Below are 17,938 nucleotides of genomic sequence, written 5' to 3' on the forward strand. Positions count from 1 at the left end.
TCAAACTCCTGACCTCAGGTGATCCACCCGTCTCGGCCTCCCAAAGTGCTGGGATTACAGGCATGAACCACTGCACCCGGCCATATCATCTTTTAAATATCAAATATTCCTATATTTTCTAGCCCCCCAATCATTGTTCTCATCCATCTCACCCAGCCACATTCCTATCAATCTTTCTCTCCGTCTACATTCTAGCAAGACTCCTTCCTTCCTTCCTTCTCCCCTGCCCCGCCCCCGCTGCCACTCTCTCTCTTTTTCTCTTTCTCTCTTCTTCTTGAGACAGGGTCTCACTCTGTCACCCAGGCTGGAGTGCAGTGGCATGATCTCGGCTCACTGCGACCTTTGCCTCCCGGGTTCAGGCAATTCTTGTCCCTCAGCCTCCCAAGTAGCTGGGTGGGATTACAGTTGCATGCCACCATGCCCGGCTAATTTTTGTATTTTTAGGAGAGACAGCATTTCACCAAGTTGGCCAGGCTGGTCTTGAACTCCTGGCCTCCAGCAATCCACCCACCCTGGCCTCCCAAAGTGTTGGGATTACAGGTGTGAACAACTGCATCCAGCCAGTTTCTTAAGCTATTGCCTCCAGTCTTTGAAAATGTTCTTCTTTCTGCCTTGAATACTCATTCTACCCCACTGTCTATCCCACCTTTATCTTAGTCTCAGTCATCTTCTCAGCCTCCTCTGAACTCCAGAGACCGGGGGACTAGATGAAATATTGATTATTAATTAATTAATTAACATATTTTTCGTTTTGAGGTTATATTATTAGATATAATAAATTTGTAAATGTTACTTACATATTCCTGATGAATTAACTAATTTAAAATAATAAAATGTCCCTCCTAATATCTAGTCATTCTTTTTACCTTAATTTTCTCTATTTGCTCTACATAAAAATGTATTATAAGAAAAAGAATTTTCTGTTATCAATATAGCTACATCAGCTATATTTCATTATAACCTTTTCAAATCTTTTACTTTCAGTTTTCTATGTCTTTATATCTAAGATGTGTCTCTTATAAGCAGCATATGATTAGCTGTTTTTTTAAAAATCCAGAATGACAATTTTTAACTGAAGGATTCAGTCTATTTACATTTAGTATAATTTTTCTTTTCTTTCTTTTCTTTTTTTTTTGAGACAGAGTCTCACTTGTCACCCAGGCTGGACTGCAGTGGCGCGATCTCGGCTCACTGCAACCTCTACCTCCTGGGTTCAAACAATTGCATGCCTCAGCCTCCTGAGTAGCTGGGACTACAGGCACATGCCACCACACCCAGATAATTTTTGTATAGAGACGAGGTTTCATCACGTTGGTTAGGCTGGTCTCGAACTCCTGGCCTCACATGATCAGTCCACCTCAGCCTCCTAAAGTGCTGGGATTACAGGCATGAGCCACCACACCTGGCCTACATGGAGTGTAATTACTGCTATATTTGGGTTTAAAACTATCACTGTACCATTTGTCACTTCTGCTTTGGTTTCCTTTTTTCTTCTTCTATACCTCCCTTAGGATTCATGAAATATTTTTTATTTAATATTCTTTCCCCTCTATTAGCTTGTTAGTTACATATTCTATTATTATTTTAGTAATTATTTTAGAGATTTACAATATGCATCTTTATTACAGTCTACTCATAACTGGGTTTTTAAAAATCACTTCCCAGACAATACAAGAACCTTAAAACATATCAACTCAATTTATGCCTTTCTACCTTTTATGCTATTGTGTGTATACATTTTACATGCATTTTAAGCATATACATATGTGCATGTATGTGTTTATATTTTAAGTATATGTATTTTATTTATTGTATATATTTTCTACATATACTATGTTGACAATATATACTTGATATTTATATATTCACGATACAGTATTTTATATTTTAAGCCTCACAAGACATTATTATTTTACATGATCAACACTCATTTACATTTGCTGACATGTTAACCCTCTTTAGTCCTTTCTGCGTTTCCATGCTTCCATAATCCTTCTACCTTAAAAACTCTATTTAGTCTAGGTCCGCAGAGTTTCTGTTTGGCTGAAATTGTCTTTATTCCACCTTCATTTTTGAAGTAAATTTTTGATGACTATAGAGTTCCCTATTGGCAGTATTTCTTCCTGCATTTTACAAATCCCAGTCCATTGCTTTCTGGGTTCCATCATTTCCATTTAAATCATTTGTTAGTTTTATTGTTGCTCCTTTGAAGGCAATGTGCCCTTCTGGTAAAATTTTCTCTGTCTTTGGTTTTCAGTAGTTTTGCTGATTACCTAGGTATGGTTTCTTTCATTTATCCGGCTCGAGATTAGTAGAGCTCCTAGAATTTCTGGCTTGATGTCTTTTATTGATTTTGGAAAACTATCCGCCAATATTTTAAATATTGTTTTGCTCACTCTGTCTCTCCTCTCCTTCTTAGACTTCATCTACATATATGTTTGACCTTTCACCATATCCCATTTGTCTTTTATGCTCATTTCTATATTTTCTATCCCTTTTCTAAAATTTCTATTTGATTCTTATGAACAGATTCCAGTTTTCTAGTGAAATTTTTCATTTTGTCATCCCTTTTTCTTAAACATATAATGGCTATTTAAAGTCCATGTGAGACAATATAAATGTCAGCATGATTTTTAGGTCTACTTTGTCAATTGTTTCTTATCTTAATTTTTAGTCATTTTGCTCTATCTCTAGCATGTCTGGTAACTTTTCAAATTGAAGCCCAAATATCAGGTATGAAAAAGTTGAAAAGGCTTTGGACAATGATATATATTCCTCCAAAAAGAATTTGAGGTCTTCTGGCAGTTAAGGAAAACTCAGATTATCTTGATCTAATCAGGGATTGAGATAGTTTGATGCTGGATTTCAGTCCCTGTGAAGGCTAGTTTATCTCCAGATTGTCTTTATTCCTAAAGCATAGCCCTTCAAGCTGAAAGCCTGAGATATTTACCAGGGCCCCTCCTCTATAACAGGTCTTGAACTCATAAGACTGATGAAAATTCTGCTTATTTCATTAGCTTCTTAGCTACTCTTTTTTATGCTTGGCTTCTTTGCTTCCTGTACTATTATAGCTCTCACCCCACCTCACTCCTGGCTTAGGAATTAGTAAATGCTTTGAGGAAAAATATGGTGAAGAATTACAGTTTTACTTCTCTGTGGTTCACTTTTCTCTGGGATCTTAGTGCCCGGAATCCTAGCTGTCTTGGTTATTCTCTTCAGACATCTGCTTTTGCTTTTCTTTAAAAAATTTTACATAGTTTTTATAGATGTTCTTGGTGGGAGGATTGGTCCAAGTATGCTATTCTATCATAGCAGAAGCAGAAATCTTCAGATCTTTCTTATATGCTCCTATAGCACTAAATGCTTCTAACATTATGCACTTAGGTTATATAGCAATTGCTTTGATAGCTGATATGTATCCTTTGTTAAACTATAAAGTTCTTGAGAACAGGAACATTGTCTTTTATATATATCTATATGTATATCTATATATATCTATACCTATATAATGAATCCTTAATGAATAGCATACACCTTTCACTCATTCGTTGGTGCACCAAACATTTCTGAGTGCCTATTATGTATTAGGAATTCCATATGTGCTAGGCATTTAATGGTAAAGAAGAAAGACATAGTCGCTGACACAAAGATATCCTGTTATATTTTACTGGAGAGAAATAGCCAAAAACAAGTAAACCAACAAATAAAATAATTATAATTTGTGGTACATGCTATGAAGGAAATAAGCAGGTGCTGGGATAGAAAATGATGAGGGTGTGGAGAACAGGAAAGGTCATTCTAGAAGAGGTAGTGATATATTAGCTAAGCCTTGAAGGATAAGAAGGATTCAAGCATGTGAAGTGTGGAGGGAAGAGAATTCCAGAGAAAGGCACATACAAATGAAAGCTTCCAAAGTGGCAAAGCATGCATAGAACTGAAAAGACAATGGATGGTAGTGAATGAGTAGGAGAGAGGTATAAGCTGAGTTTGAAGAGATAGGCAGAAGCCAGAGTTGCAGGGCCTTGAAGGTTATGACGCAGAGTTTGGAAAGCAGATGCTTATATATTTGCTAAATGAATGAAAGTGTTTTATTGTTCTTGCAAAAAATTGTTTTTAAAAATAGCCCTTTTCATTCTTTTTGAACACGAAGAAGTGCTTCATGCTCCTGTGACAGACAGAAAACTTGTACCAGACATAGTGATAAAGGCTGAGAATCATCATTGTTCTTACATTTTTGTTTACCTATTGAAGCAGCAAGGATCTTTGTCTGATATTCTGAACCCCAGAGTCATATGAGAAGAAGAAAAATGAATGGATGAAGGAATAAGTCTCTTCTTCAACTCAGGTAAGGAGAAACACCAATGGTCAGAAAAATTGTGCAAGACTTTGAAATGGGCAGAAAAGAATACTGGGTGTCCAGTGCAACACCCACTTTCTGGTTATTTGTATTTTTCAGCTATTTTACAGCAATGGAACTGAATAAAACAGACAGTAAATGCAATGGACTGAATATGTCCCTCCCCACCCCCAAATTCATATGTTGAAACTCCAATCCCAATGTGATGGTGGGGGCTTTGGGAAGTAATTAGGTGATGAGGGTGGAGTTCTCATGAGTAGAATTAGTGCCATTACAAGAAGAGGCCAGAGAGTTAGCTAGCTTTCTTTCTGCCATGTGAGGGTAAAAGGAGAAGTCAGCTATCTGCAGCCTGGAAGAGGGCCCTCACCAGAACCCATCCATGCTGTCACCTTGATCTTGGATTTCCCAACCTTCAGAACTATGAGAAATAAATGTTTAAGACACTCATTTTATGGTATTTTTTGTTATTTTGAGACAGGGTCTCATTTTGTTGCCTAGGCTGGAGTGCAGTGGTGTGAACACAGCTCACTGCAGCCTTGACCTCCTACCTCAGCTTCCTGACTAGTTGGGACTACAGGCAAGCACCACTGCCTAGCTAATTTTTATAGTTTTTGTAGAGAGGGGGCTTTGCCATGTTGCCTGGGCTGGTTTAGAACTCCTGAGCTTAAGTATCTGCCCGCCTTGGCCTATTAAAGTGCTGGGATTACAGGCGTAAGCCACTGCACCTGGACTTTGGTATTTTTTAAATAGCAGCCTAAGTTAAGACGGTGAACTATTTTTTTTTTTTTTTTTTTGACACGGAGTCTCGCTCTGTCACCAGGCTGGAGTGCAGCGGCACAATCTCGGCTCAGTGCAACCTCTGACTCCCTAGTTTAAGAGATTCTGCTGCTTCAGCCTCCTGGGTAGCTGGCATGACAGGCATGCACCACCACACCCAGCTAATTTTTGTATTTTTAATAGAGATGGGGTTTCCCCATGTTGGCCAGGATGGTCTCAATCTCCTGACCTTGTGATCCGCCCGCCTCGGCCTTCCAACGTGCTGGGATTACAGGTGTGAGCCACTGCGCCCGGCCAGTGAACATAATTTTAATCCAAAGAAATGAAAATGAATTCTGCCCAATGGAGATGTAATTGATTATTCTGTGGTGGGCATAGATCAGTTTTGCATCTGTTAGCAAATTATTTCAGCATTCTTGATTACCTGATTACCTGGGTAATCAAGAATGCTGAAATGGGTATGTTCTTTGAATTCTCCTTTGAATAGGTCACAACATCTTACTTATTTGCTCTTTGTTGAGTTAAATAAAATCTTGGGAACATGTTCATTTTATATATTTATGAGACTCATAATTTTTTTACATAGGCAAATATGTAAGATGTTTAAATATATAACATTTGCTAAAAGTAATTGATCGTTTAAAGAAAAATCATAATGATATAGTGAAGGTTCAATAATATATGTAAATATGACATTTATGGCAAGTGTAGCACAGATGTTGAGAGGGGAAAACAGAAGTATATCACTGTAAGATTCTTATACTATATATGAAGTGGTCATATCACTTCTAGGTAGAATATAAAAGTTATACATACTATGAACACTTATGAAACAACTAAATTTATTTACAAAAACAAGGTACAGTGAATAAGCCAAGAAAGGAGACAAAATCAAGATTAATGATTTTATCTATAAAAAGTTAAACTTTAACAATTCCAGAGGCTCCAATGAGATGCTCCATTGATTCATTGGACAGAGCCAGTTAAACTTTATTGGCAGAGAAGTACACTTTATGAGTGGCTTAAACCTGGGTACAGGCCAGGCGTGGTGGCTCAAGTCTGAAATCCCAGCACTCTGGGAGGCTGAGGCAGGCAGATCACTCGAGGCCAGGAGTTCGAGACCAGCTTGGCCAACATGGTGAAACAGCATCTCTACTAAAAAGACAAAAATTAGCGGGGCGTGATGGCATGCGCCTGTGATCCCAGCTACTCGGGAGGCTGAGGCATAAGAATTGCTTGAACCCAGGAGGTGGAGGTTGCAGTGAACCAAGATCATGCCACTGTGCTCCAGCCTGGGAGACAGAGTGAGACACTGTCTCAAAAAAACAAAAACCAAAACAAACAAACAAACAAAGGGTACATCTTTCCTTGGTTCCTGGAGTGAATTCCAAGCAGCAATAAAACTGTAACTTTGGTAACTTTTGGTTTCTCTATTTTGGCCTCCGTATTCATTTCGGTTCTGTTTTTGTTTCTGCACACGGCCAATAAGGTATTGCCCCTTGCGGCAGGAATGATTAGGGATTTGGTTTTATGGTCTAATCATTTGGTGATCTCTGTAAAAGGATGATACACATCTATTTTGTTTGGTTAAGAGAAGACAGAGAATCTGGCATATTAGTCTTTCTTGTTTATTTCTCTTATTGTCTATTCTGAGGCCAAATCAATAAAGATTTTTGTGCCCTCTAGGAAAGAAAATAGCTCTTTATGAGTGGACTGATGAATATTTATGGTTCTGTGTTTACTCTTGACTTATAGCTCAAGTTGTAAGTAGAACTGAAGTTATTGTGTTTCTTATCTGTCTGTGTGTTCATGTGTCTGTAATACAGAAAAATATTTACCTCATTTTGTGAGTGTGAAGTGTTTTCCTTCCTATTTCTGTAAGGTATTCATAAATTATATCGTCTCTTAAAGGTGCCCTGTTCTAATTGGCTTAGATAATAAGTGCTTATATAAAATATTTCTAAAATTCCTAGATAATAAACAGTTTTAGCTTATAATATTTTAAATATGCTACACTGAAAATATTCTACTTATAATTTTGAGAATGTGAGTTCATATAATTAGGATAAATCTGTAGAAAATGAGACTAAGTTAATAATTCCAGTTATTAAGAAAACCCAAAAGCCAGGTATGATGACGTGTACCTATAATGATAGCTACTTGGGAGGCTGAGGCAGGAGGATTATCGCTTAAGCTCAGAAGTTAGAGACCAACTTGAGCAAAATACTGAGACCCTGCCTCAAAACATACATATAAACAAAGAAAAAAACAAACCCCAAACTTAAATAACAATAATAAAAAAACCCCAGCCATGTTCTTGCTCTTATTTACATCAATCTTAAGTATAACACAAGTATACATTTTATTTCACTTGAGTTTTTCCTAAACTTCTATAGGCTTATTTATCAAATAAGCTCACATTTTTCCTATGTAATATTTAAGATTATAAAAAAGTATAAAACTGTGATCAACAAAATCAAATAATTATTCTGAAAATCTTACAATGTTAATAGTTATCATGTTTTATAGTATGTCAGTTTCAAAACAATTTAAGATTTTTATTTACTTAAAATCTTGTAGTTGATATTAAACTGAATTAATAAATCATAAGATACCTAATTTCTTAGAATATTAGAGCATTTATTATTAAGCATCATTTTAAGTTATTAGCTTTTAAAAAAGAATATAATCATTAACTATATAGAAATTAAAACTATATAGCTAATAACTATGTACTTCTTAAGGTGAATATACTTTGCTGGAGAGGCTGTATTTTTGGGTCATGTTAATGAATGTGTTGATTCAGCTTTGCTACACTAAGGTGTAAAAGGGATGTGTCCCGCAGTAGAAAGTTGTGTTCTTTGTGTTTATGAGCTTTGCTAGTCTGCTAAAATGGTTACATATTATTTCTCAATTATCCAAGCTCCCTAGTTTTCTCTATGACACAGATATTAGTTATTTTCTTAAACATCATAATTAATATGGGTAGTTGCAATTATATAAGGAGCAATAATGACAGAGAAGTATAACTATATGTATTCTTTTGTTTTTCAAGGAAAAATAATATTTTTTTCTTAAAGCCCGGTTCTCAGAATTTTTGGTCTCAAGACCCCTTTACATATTCTTAAATTAAAATTCATTAAGGATCCCTAAGAGTTTTTGTTTATGTGAGCTATAGCTATGGATATTTACTATATTAGAAATTAAAACTAAGAAATTAAAAAAAATTTGGTTCATTTGAAAATAACAACAATAAAGCCATTTCATGTTAACATAAGTAACTTCTTTTCTTTTTTTTTGAGACAGAGTCTCACTCTTGTTGCCTAGGCTAGAGTGCAATGGCATGATCTCGGGTCACTGCAACCTCTGCCTCCTGGATTCAAGTGGTTCTCCTGCCTCGGCCTCCCAGGTAGCTGGGATTACAGGTGCCAGCCACCACGCCCAGCTAATTTTTGTACTTTTAGTAGAGATGGGGTTTCACCATGTTGGCCAGGCTGATCTTGAACTCCTGACCTCAGGTGATCCACCCGCCTCAGCCTCCCAAAGTTCTGGGATTACAGGCGTGAGCCACACACCCAGCCCAGTAACTTATTTCCAATGCGTTGTTTTATAATTTTGAAAATCTCTTTAACTTCTGGGTTACCAGAAGCCAGATTCTCATATCTGGTTCATTCAATCTGATGAGATATCACACATCATTTAGCTGCTGGAAGAACTCAAGCACACACTCATGAGAAAAGGAAAGAGAATGAGAGACGTGGAATAAAAAAGGCAAACTGGCCGGGTGCGGTGGCTCACGCCTGTAATCCCAGCAGTCTGGGAGGCCGAGGCAGGTGGATCACGAGGTCAGGAGATTGAGACCATCCTGGCTAACATGGTGAAACCCTGTCTCTACCAAAAATACAAAAACAAAAAATTAGCTGGGCGTGGTGGCAGGCACCTGTAGTCCCAGCTACTCGGGAGACTGAGGTGGGAGAATGGCATGAATCTGGGAGGCGGAGCTTGCAGTGAGCCAAGATGGCACCACTGCACTCCAGCCTGGGTGACAGGGCGAGACTCTGTCTCAAAAAAAAAAAAAAAAAAAAAGGCAAATAAAGTCTTAATATTATTATGAAAATAGTGTTGACCTTGCAGGTCCTCTTAAAAGGTCTCAAGGACCCTTATGGGTATGAAGACTGTTCTTTGCTCTAAAGTGTCAGTTTGTTCCAGAATATAAAAGAGCATAATAAAGGACAAACTTTCATGAGATTGTATTTGCCCTGGTTTCTAGTAACTGTGTTTGAAGTGAAGCTGAGAAACATATTAAAATTTTAGTGAGTTTGCTGAGTTTTGATGTGCTTATTTCTTTGGTACTGATTAATGCCTGTCCTACAATAAGAAAGGTTATTTTTTTTGTGTAATTTGCCTTTTTGTGCTTTCTGTTTATCTTTATTTAAAGAAATAAAAAAGCAAAGAACAAAGGTTCCTCATTTATGAATTGAGCCAAGGTTATTTACAATCATGTTACCTTCTATGTTCATTTTCAAATATTTTATTGTTGTTTTGAAAAATTAGGTAACCAAGTACAGTTTCTCAGGTCTTCAAGTGCCCCATTCTTTTTTAATAACTCTTTTGATTTTTGCCTTTTAAAGATCAGACCAAAATTTAGGAAAAAATATTCTTTTCTTTTTTTCTTTTTTTTTTGAGACGGAGTCTCGCTCTGTCGCCCAGGCTGGAGTGCAGTGGCGCAATCTCGGCTCACTGCAAGCTCCGCCTCCCGGGTTCACGCCATTCTCCTGCCTCAGCCTCTCCGAGTAGCTGGGACTACAGGCGCCCGCCACCACGCCCGGCTAATTTTTTTTTGTATTTTTAGTAGAGACGGGGTTTCACTGTGGTCTCGATCTCCTGACCTCCTGATCCACCCGCCTCGGCCTCCCAAAGTGCTGGGATTACAAGCGTGAGCCACTGCGCCTGGCCGAAAAAATATTCTGTTCTTACCAAAACTCATCTTTAAAATTTCCTAGAGGGCCTCTAGAAAATCCCAGATTTGTTTTCATCTTATGAAAAGGAATGCTGAGAATAATTAGATTTGTTCAAAGTTTCATGAGAGGAACTGCCATATCTGAGCAGAGGCACTCAGTCTGCCCTAGGTTAGATTCTTATAGGTAAACTGTTATTAATAGAAATATTTCAGAAATTGTTTGCTTTACGGGAAGTTCTTGGAAATTTGACAATGCCTTTGCTGTTTTACCCTCAGAGGAAACACTGATCAAAACTTCTAGGCTGGCATGGTGGTTCACGCCTATAATCCCAGCACTTTGGGAGGCTGAGGCAAGAGGATTGCTTGAGCCCAGGAATTCAAGGCTGCAGTCAACTATGATGGCACTACTGCACTCTACCCTGGGTGACAGAGTGAGACTTTGTCTCGAAAAACAAAATAAAACAAAAACCTCAAAACAAAACAAAACAAAAAAACCCCTACTATGAAATACTTACATGTGTACCTCAAAAAAGAATGTTACTTATCTTCTATTCTGATATTATTGGTTACGGAAGTAAATTAAGCATAGCTCTCAAGTATTTGTCATTCACAGAGAATTTCTGTTTTACTTTGATGCTTGCCTGAAGGCTCTGCTATAAGCTATAGTCAATAGTTTATGCCCGAAACAGAGACAGATTTAGAGCATTAGGGAAAAGGAGTGTAATAGGCACTTTAACATTGATATTGAGATATCAAACAATAACGTCTTGAGTACAGGCTTCTGAGGTGATATAGCTTAGCTAACTTTTATATAGTACCAAAGCAGATGGCTTCAGGAAAGCAGACGGCTAACTCAACATTTAGCAGAACAAGAATGATGTAGGACTAAGTGAAATGTTAAAGAAAAATTTTTTATGTGTTTGTTTGGAATATTGTTGATTAGTTTTGTTTTGTTTTGTTTTTTGAGACAGAGTCTTCCTCTGTCACCCATGCAGGAGTGCGGTGGTGCGATCTTGGCTCACTGCAACCTCCACCTCCCAGGTTCAAGCAGCTCTTGTGCCTCAGCCTTCCAAGAAGCTGGGATTATAGGCATTTGTCACTATGCCCAGCTAATTTTTTACTTTTAGTAGAGGTGGGGTTTTGCCATGTTGGCCAGGCTGGTCTTGAACTCCTGGCCTCAAGCAATCTGCCCACCTTGGGCTCCCAAAGTGCTGGGATTATAGGCGTGAGCCAACGTGCCCAGCCAATTACTTTTAAATATTCTGAGGCTACATGACTCTAGACTTACAAAACAAATCAAGGAGCTTACATGGTTAATTAACACTCTTATTGCTAAATAATCGGGCAAACCTCATGAAACCAGCCTTTTTTGTGATCAGTTATCATCTATGTGGTACTTTGATCATAGGGGGTGGTGGAGACACTATTAGCAAAACTTAAGAGACTTAGAAATGAGCAAAAAAGGTCACTGGTATCCAGTTTAGTGCATCGTTCTAGATTATTGCCACTTTTCATTGTCTTTGAGTTATTTAATAATTTTGTAGGTTGAGGAAAACTTATAGTAATGCATATGATTCTTTAGTTTTCATGGCAAAAGGCAGATACTGTTTAACTATTTAACAAACTTTCAGTGTTTTGTAAAAATGAAACTCTTTGCAAAGGGTATGTAGGGCAGGGGGGTGAGGTGAAGGAGGGGAGAGATCTTTAGGGAAGTAACTGTGGAAGAATCATTTCTCCTTGGCTGGGAAGAAGGTACTGGTCTATGAGTCCAACAAGCAGCAGGGGCCCCTCCTCGCTGTTTAGCAGGCAGTATGTTGGAGAAGTGGTCAGATTTTAGAAGGGATGGCTGTGAAATACACCCAAAGAGGCTAGCTGCTCTGAGGTTTCTAGCCTCTACTTGATCTTAGTGCTCCTAGCATGGCCCAAAGGAGCAAAGACTTGAGATCTAATGGTACTACAAGAATACTCTAGATGTATCCAGTGCAGACCAGTGACCAGGTGTGTCTCCCTGATGCTTTGGTGCTGCTTAAGTACCTTCAGGTTCCTTGGCATAATTCTTGGAGATAGTAAGCTCCAGTTGTGGCTTAATAAAATTTCCCACCAGTCCTGTAGCACAGGCACTTACAGTACAATTTAAATAGAATTAAATACATTTCTTGCATACCTGAGGTTCTGCACTTAATATTCATGCCTGCTACATAATGCTTCTGAATTTTTCCTTGATTTCCCTGTTTTTTTAGTAACTGGTTTTCAGGCTTAGCTCCTGGGCTGAAGCAAATGTTCTGTCTTTTATTATTTTCTTTCTGCTATGGAGGTACCCTAAATTCTTTTTGGAATTAAAACTTGTTTGCTGGCAGGAATTTGCTGCATGTATGTTTTATCTGTTTCTTCCTGGTTCCTCTATCATCTCATTCCCACTCAAGGAGGTAGGAGGGGACAATTAGCAGCTCTTAAGGAATACCGTGGGATGCCCAGTTCCTAAAATTTCTTTCCTAGTAAATTAAAGGTTTAGTGTAAGTATCTTATTACACAGAGAATAAAGTAAATAAAACCAATATGCTTAACTATATTGGCTTTGTTTACTGGTGAGCAAATCCCTGGTATAAATATATCTTTGTTAGCACTAATAAAGAAGGTTAGGCTGAGAAGTGTTCTGTCCTTACCACAATTGAGCCACAATTGCCAAGCCTATATATGCTATGAGTTTGTTACCTCTCCAGAAGTACTAGAAAAGATAAACGTTAGTTCTGCCAAATAGCTATTATCCCACAATTAGGTTAATCAGAAACTAAGAGAAATTATGTAAGACACAAACCCTGGAAATAACAAATTTAACATTTAAATATACCTGACTTCATAGTTTGCTCTTGTAATATTGAGAGTACCACAGGCAGTTTGATGGTAATGAAAACAGACACGTTGCAAATTATTTCTTTCAGCTGTACTACAGTGCACATCTCAGCCCCTAGCCTTTGTGATCTCAGGAGAGCTCTGCGGCAATTTGCTCTACCTGGGGCTAAAGACTCTGGGAGACTTTGAGGGAACACTAATCCAGCAATTTGTCTGCTATAAGAACACCTACACACACTACGACACTTTCACTCCTGGAGGTAAGGTGAGATTTTTTTCTCCCAAACTTTTTAGCATCTGCAGGGCTATTCTGAAAGGCTCTAACACTAAAGTTTGTGAATTGAAGGCAGGCATTCTTCTATTCAGGTTGCTAAGTTCTGACATTTGTTCTCCGAGCCAACAGAGTTCACTGTCCAAAGAGTCAGGTTATAAATTTAGGCAGTTTTATAGCTACAAGAGGACAGAGATCAAGTACAATCATATATGTAAGATCTACTTTAAAATAAATCAAACTCTTAGAAAATATGAATTTTAGTAAAAATTGCTATGACAGTATTTTTGTAATTTTTCAGTTTAGTCATTAATGTGAGAGAAAACATGGAAAAGGATTATCAGCTGGCAAAACATTTTATGCTGAAATATCTTTGAGCCAAAAATTAAGGTTGGTTATTTAGTAAAGAATATTTTACTTTTATAACATTATTCAGTGGACCCAATAGTCATTGTAAACTAACACATTTCATTAAGAAATGTAAACTTAGTGTTACTGAAATATTCAAATTGTGGTCTTTATAGGAACAAGTATATACCATCTACAAATACACTTAGTCCTATAAAATAATACGTGTGTGTGTATATATATATATATATATATATTTTTTTTTTTTAGACAGGGTCTTGCTGTGTTGCCCAGGTTGGAGTGCAGTGGTGCGATCTCAGCTCACTGCAGCCTTGACCACCCAGGCTCAAGCGATCCTCCCACTTCAGCACCCAAGTAGCTGGAACTGCAGGCGCGTGCCACCATGCCCAACTAATTTTTGCATTTTTTTTGTAGAGATGGGGTTTCACCATGTTGCCCAGGTGGTCTTGAACTCCTGGGCTCAAGCAACTTACCCGCCTCAGCTTCCCAAAGTATTGGAATTACAGGCTTGAGCCACTGTGCCTGGCCATATTTTCCTTATTATTATTATTTTGTAAAGAGGAGCAAAAGGAATGCCTAATCCTCCCTTTCTTCCTTGTGGGGAAAGGGAGCTAAGCATTCTTGGTAGATTTGGAATATATGGTGGGTGAATTGGTTGGCTCCTGGGGAGTCATGTTTAAATCTGAGTAGAAGGAAGGATCTTAGAGTTTCACCCTAGTGGTAAATATCATGTATAAAGGATGTCCTAATGTAGTAAAATAGAGTGAGAAACAGGTCAGAAGTTTTCCAGGGGAATAGCAAAAACCATTCTGCAAGTTGTGGGATTCTCCAGGTTGCTCCTGAGGGTAAGCTCCCTGACCTACCCACATTGTATCCCTTTTAGAGAGACCAGTAATTTCTGAAGCCCCATGGATTTTCAGCTGTGTGGGAGCCTGGTTATGAATATCAGATGCCTATCAGACCATAGTTAATCGACCATATGCAAGAACATTAGAGCAGATACATTTTCAGGAGCCCTATCTTTCATACCTTTTCCCCCATGGATACACCCCCTGATGTGATGATGACATCAGCACGACTGATACCCTCATTCAAGGCATTGAGTAAGTCATCTGGGCTGGAAAAAAATAAAGACAAAGAAATTAACAAACAAGGAAAAGATTTTAGATATAGTGCCAACTTAAAACTACATCGCCTTATTCACTAATAGACATTAACATGAGTACAGCACTATATTCTGTATGAAGTGGGAATCAAAAGGGTCTCTGCCTAACAGGAGCATTAAGTCTTATGGAGAAAGGACCTTGTACATGCTGAAGTAGTGGCTACTGGCGATTTCACAGGGCTTTTTGTTCTAACAAGCCACTATAATGAAAGGAGACAATGAGATGTTGGAGGATGTCTAACTATCCTGGTTTGCCTAGGAATATTCCTGTTTTAGTACTAAAGTCAGATGTCCTAGGAATCCAAGGCAATCCTAGACAATTGGTTACCTGAGGTGTTGGAAAGATCACATAGGACTCTTTAGAGAGAATGTCTTAAGTGAGGCCCCGAGAAATGAGCTGGATTCTGAGAGGTGGAAAGAAAAGGAATGGGAAAGAGCTTCGTAAGCAAGAGGATCTGTACTAGCAAAGGCTTGGAATAATGGTTAAGCCTGTGCTGTTTCTAGGTCACTGTGGAAAATGGCCTGCTTAGAGTGAAGGACTTGAGTGGGAATGACTGGGACAGGTAGGATGGGACATGATTTTGAAGAACCCTCAAGCTGATGAATTTGGAGTTTATCTAATAGGAAATGGAGGGGGAAGGATCCCTAGAAATAGGAAAAGCCAGTAGGTATTAATAATGTTGGGAAGAGAAAAGGTAGGGGAAAAAGGACAAGGAAAGTAGAGATGGTACGAACTACTTATACAGGATATGAATACAGGATGAATATTAGGAATGGAAGCTAGGCAGGTTCCTGACTGTCACTTGAAAAGGCAAGTGCAACAGGCTCTTTGATGGTACAGGTTGAAGGTCTGGGGAGAAGAGATGAAAACGGGGGTCTTATCTTTGGATGTCAGAACAGTTGAAAAGTCCTACCTTGAGACTTATCAAGTGAGAATAAACAAAATTCCAAGAATCAAGACTTATGAAGGGACAGGATGATTGGGAGTAGTTGAAAGGGATTGTTTAGTTACTACTTTAAATCCATACAAATCTACTGGGCAATGTGACCTGTAATTGGCATTTCCCTTCAATTGATGCAGTACAGAAAAGATACTTTTTGAGGAGTATATATCTAGCCATACCCTTGTTTTCTGAAAAATTCTTACCTATTTATACCACCTGACTCTTCCTTTCCCTTTCTTCCCTATGGACATCTAACGAGAACAACTAAAAAGGGAGTAACCCTGGCTTCTGATTTTCTGCTTCCTGCCTTTCATCCCCCTTGAGGCCCAGCTGTATTCTTGCTCTTGGGTTCTATGAGATAACCTTGTATCCTTCCATAAATGTCTTCTTTGCTTGCACTAGCTTCAGCAGGTTTTTGTTAACTTGAAAACAAATGATCTCTCAATGAGACAGCATATGTTCTCACAAATATCTCATGACAGTGAAGTTTATTCATGCCCCCTTACCTTAATGCACTATTTGATGAGAGAGGAAGAAGAAAAGTTAGTGACTCAAGATAGCATGATTTATAACTAGGATATAATTTCAATTTTTATCCAGGTGTGACAGAGGTAGGGAGAACTTGAGACCTACCAGAGACACAACCTTCACAGACTCTATAAGAGATAAACTAGTCAGGAGGTGGCATAGCACAGAGATTAAATATGTGAGCTCTGGAGTCAGACTGCCTGAGTGGAAATCCTAGCACCACTATTTGCTAGATGTTTAACTATGCACAAGTTGCTTAACTTCTATTTGCCTTAGTTTTTCATCTGTAAAGTAGCCATAATAGGGTTGTTATGAGGATTAAATGACATCCTATTAATACATATAAAACACTTGGAATAGTATCTGGAACAAACCAAGTTTTCAAGAAAGTCATATGTCATTACTATTGCTGCTATGTTAACAAGTTAATCAAACATACCTAACAAACTGGCAAAGTTCAACTACAGCATGCTTGGGATTTTTATTCTGGAAAATACTCATGAGTAACACACAATAAAATCATACACTGGGACTTAAATACATTCACAGAGCTAAATATGAAAGGTCCAAATGGCAAGGTAGGCCTGGTTCCAACCTGAATAGCTTCATTGACTATGAGGTTCTCTTACAGGGTCTGGGTAAAATTCTCCTTTTCCTCTAGCACTGGCCTGTCCACAAGCTCTGGCTTTGGGAAGCAAGCTCCCAAGGAGAAGGGCCAAAAGTTTGAAAAATGGCTCATATAAGGTTCAGCCTACCAACATAGAGACCCTTTAAAGTCATTCAGTCAGTCATTGCATAGGCAGCCAAAAAAGTGCCCAGGTATTAACTGAAGGTAGAATCTATGTGTAAAACATTAAAGACTCAAAAAAAAACCCTGACATAAATTTCAAAGTTAAACTAGTTGGGCAAACATCTCAGAATTATTTTGAATAATGTTGTACTTAAAGTATTTTTGACCTATGTATTTTGAACAGATTTCTCATCAATCCTTTTCATTTCAATTTAGGAAAAAAGACAGCAAATTATTCTGTTGTATTGAAATACTATACAATATGCATGTGATGGGTTCCTGATGCCCAGAGTTCTGGGCTCCTTGCCTTGCTGGATCATATTATCATTATGCTAAGCCAATGGTTCCTCATTTACTATGGAGTAAATGGAAAAAACATCCCAAACACAGCATCACATGGAATGTGGTTCAAAATACTGACTAGGTAATGAATACTATCAACAAACACAATTTTATGTTAGTAGAAAAAGGTATTAGGCTAATTTTATAAACCTTGTAATATATTTTTTATATATTAGGCTAATTTTATAAATTTTTAATATATTAGGCTAATTTTTAATATATTAATAAATTTTTAATATATTAGGCTAATTTTATAAACCTTGTAATATATAACTTACAATATATGTTATATACATATAATACATAACTTACAACATGTTGCTTCTATAGAATTACTGTAAAGCTACTGTAAACAAAGCAACAGTGAGATGCACACCGTCATGGTATTCATCTTTGTAGGCAGATAAAGGTTCTGGGGCCTAGCTGATTACTACAAATAAGCACTTTTCAGTGCTTTTTCGTACTTTTTTTTTTTTAGATGGAGTCTTGCTCTCGTCGCCCAGACTGGAGTACAATGGCGCAATCTCGGCTCACTGCAACCTCTGCCTCCTGGGTTCAAGCGATTCTCCTGCCTCAGTCTCCCAA

At 37.9% G+C, this 17,938-nt stretch overlaps 1 protein-coding gene across 16 annotated transcripts in view; it reads right to left on the minus strand.

Moving 5' to 3' along the window:
* The window catches only part of GPHN (gephyrin), a 667,615-nt gene that overhangs the window by 23,758 nt on the left and 625,919 nt on the right, over positions 1 to 17,938 (minus strand). For all 16 annotated transcript variants that reach the window (XM_032179254.3, XM_032179251.2, XM_032753695.2 and 13 more), the window contains one exon: positions 14,614 to 14,701. In XM_032179254.3, coding sequence (XP_032035145.1) covers positions 14,614 to 14,701 — 88 coding nt within the window. The remainder of the gene's footprint in view (positions 1 to 14,613; positions 14,702 to 17,938) is intronic.

This window comes from Hylobates moloch, unplaced genomic scaffold (assembly GCF_009828535.3).
Source record: "Hylobates moloch isolate HMO894 unplaced genomic scaffold, HMol_V3 SCAFFOLD_16, whole genome shotgun sequence".
Classification (NCBI taxonomy): Eukaryota; Metazoa; Chordata; class Mammalia; order Primates; family Hylobatidae; genus Hylobates; species Hylobates moloch.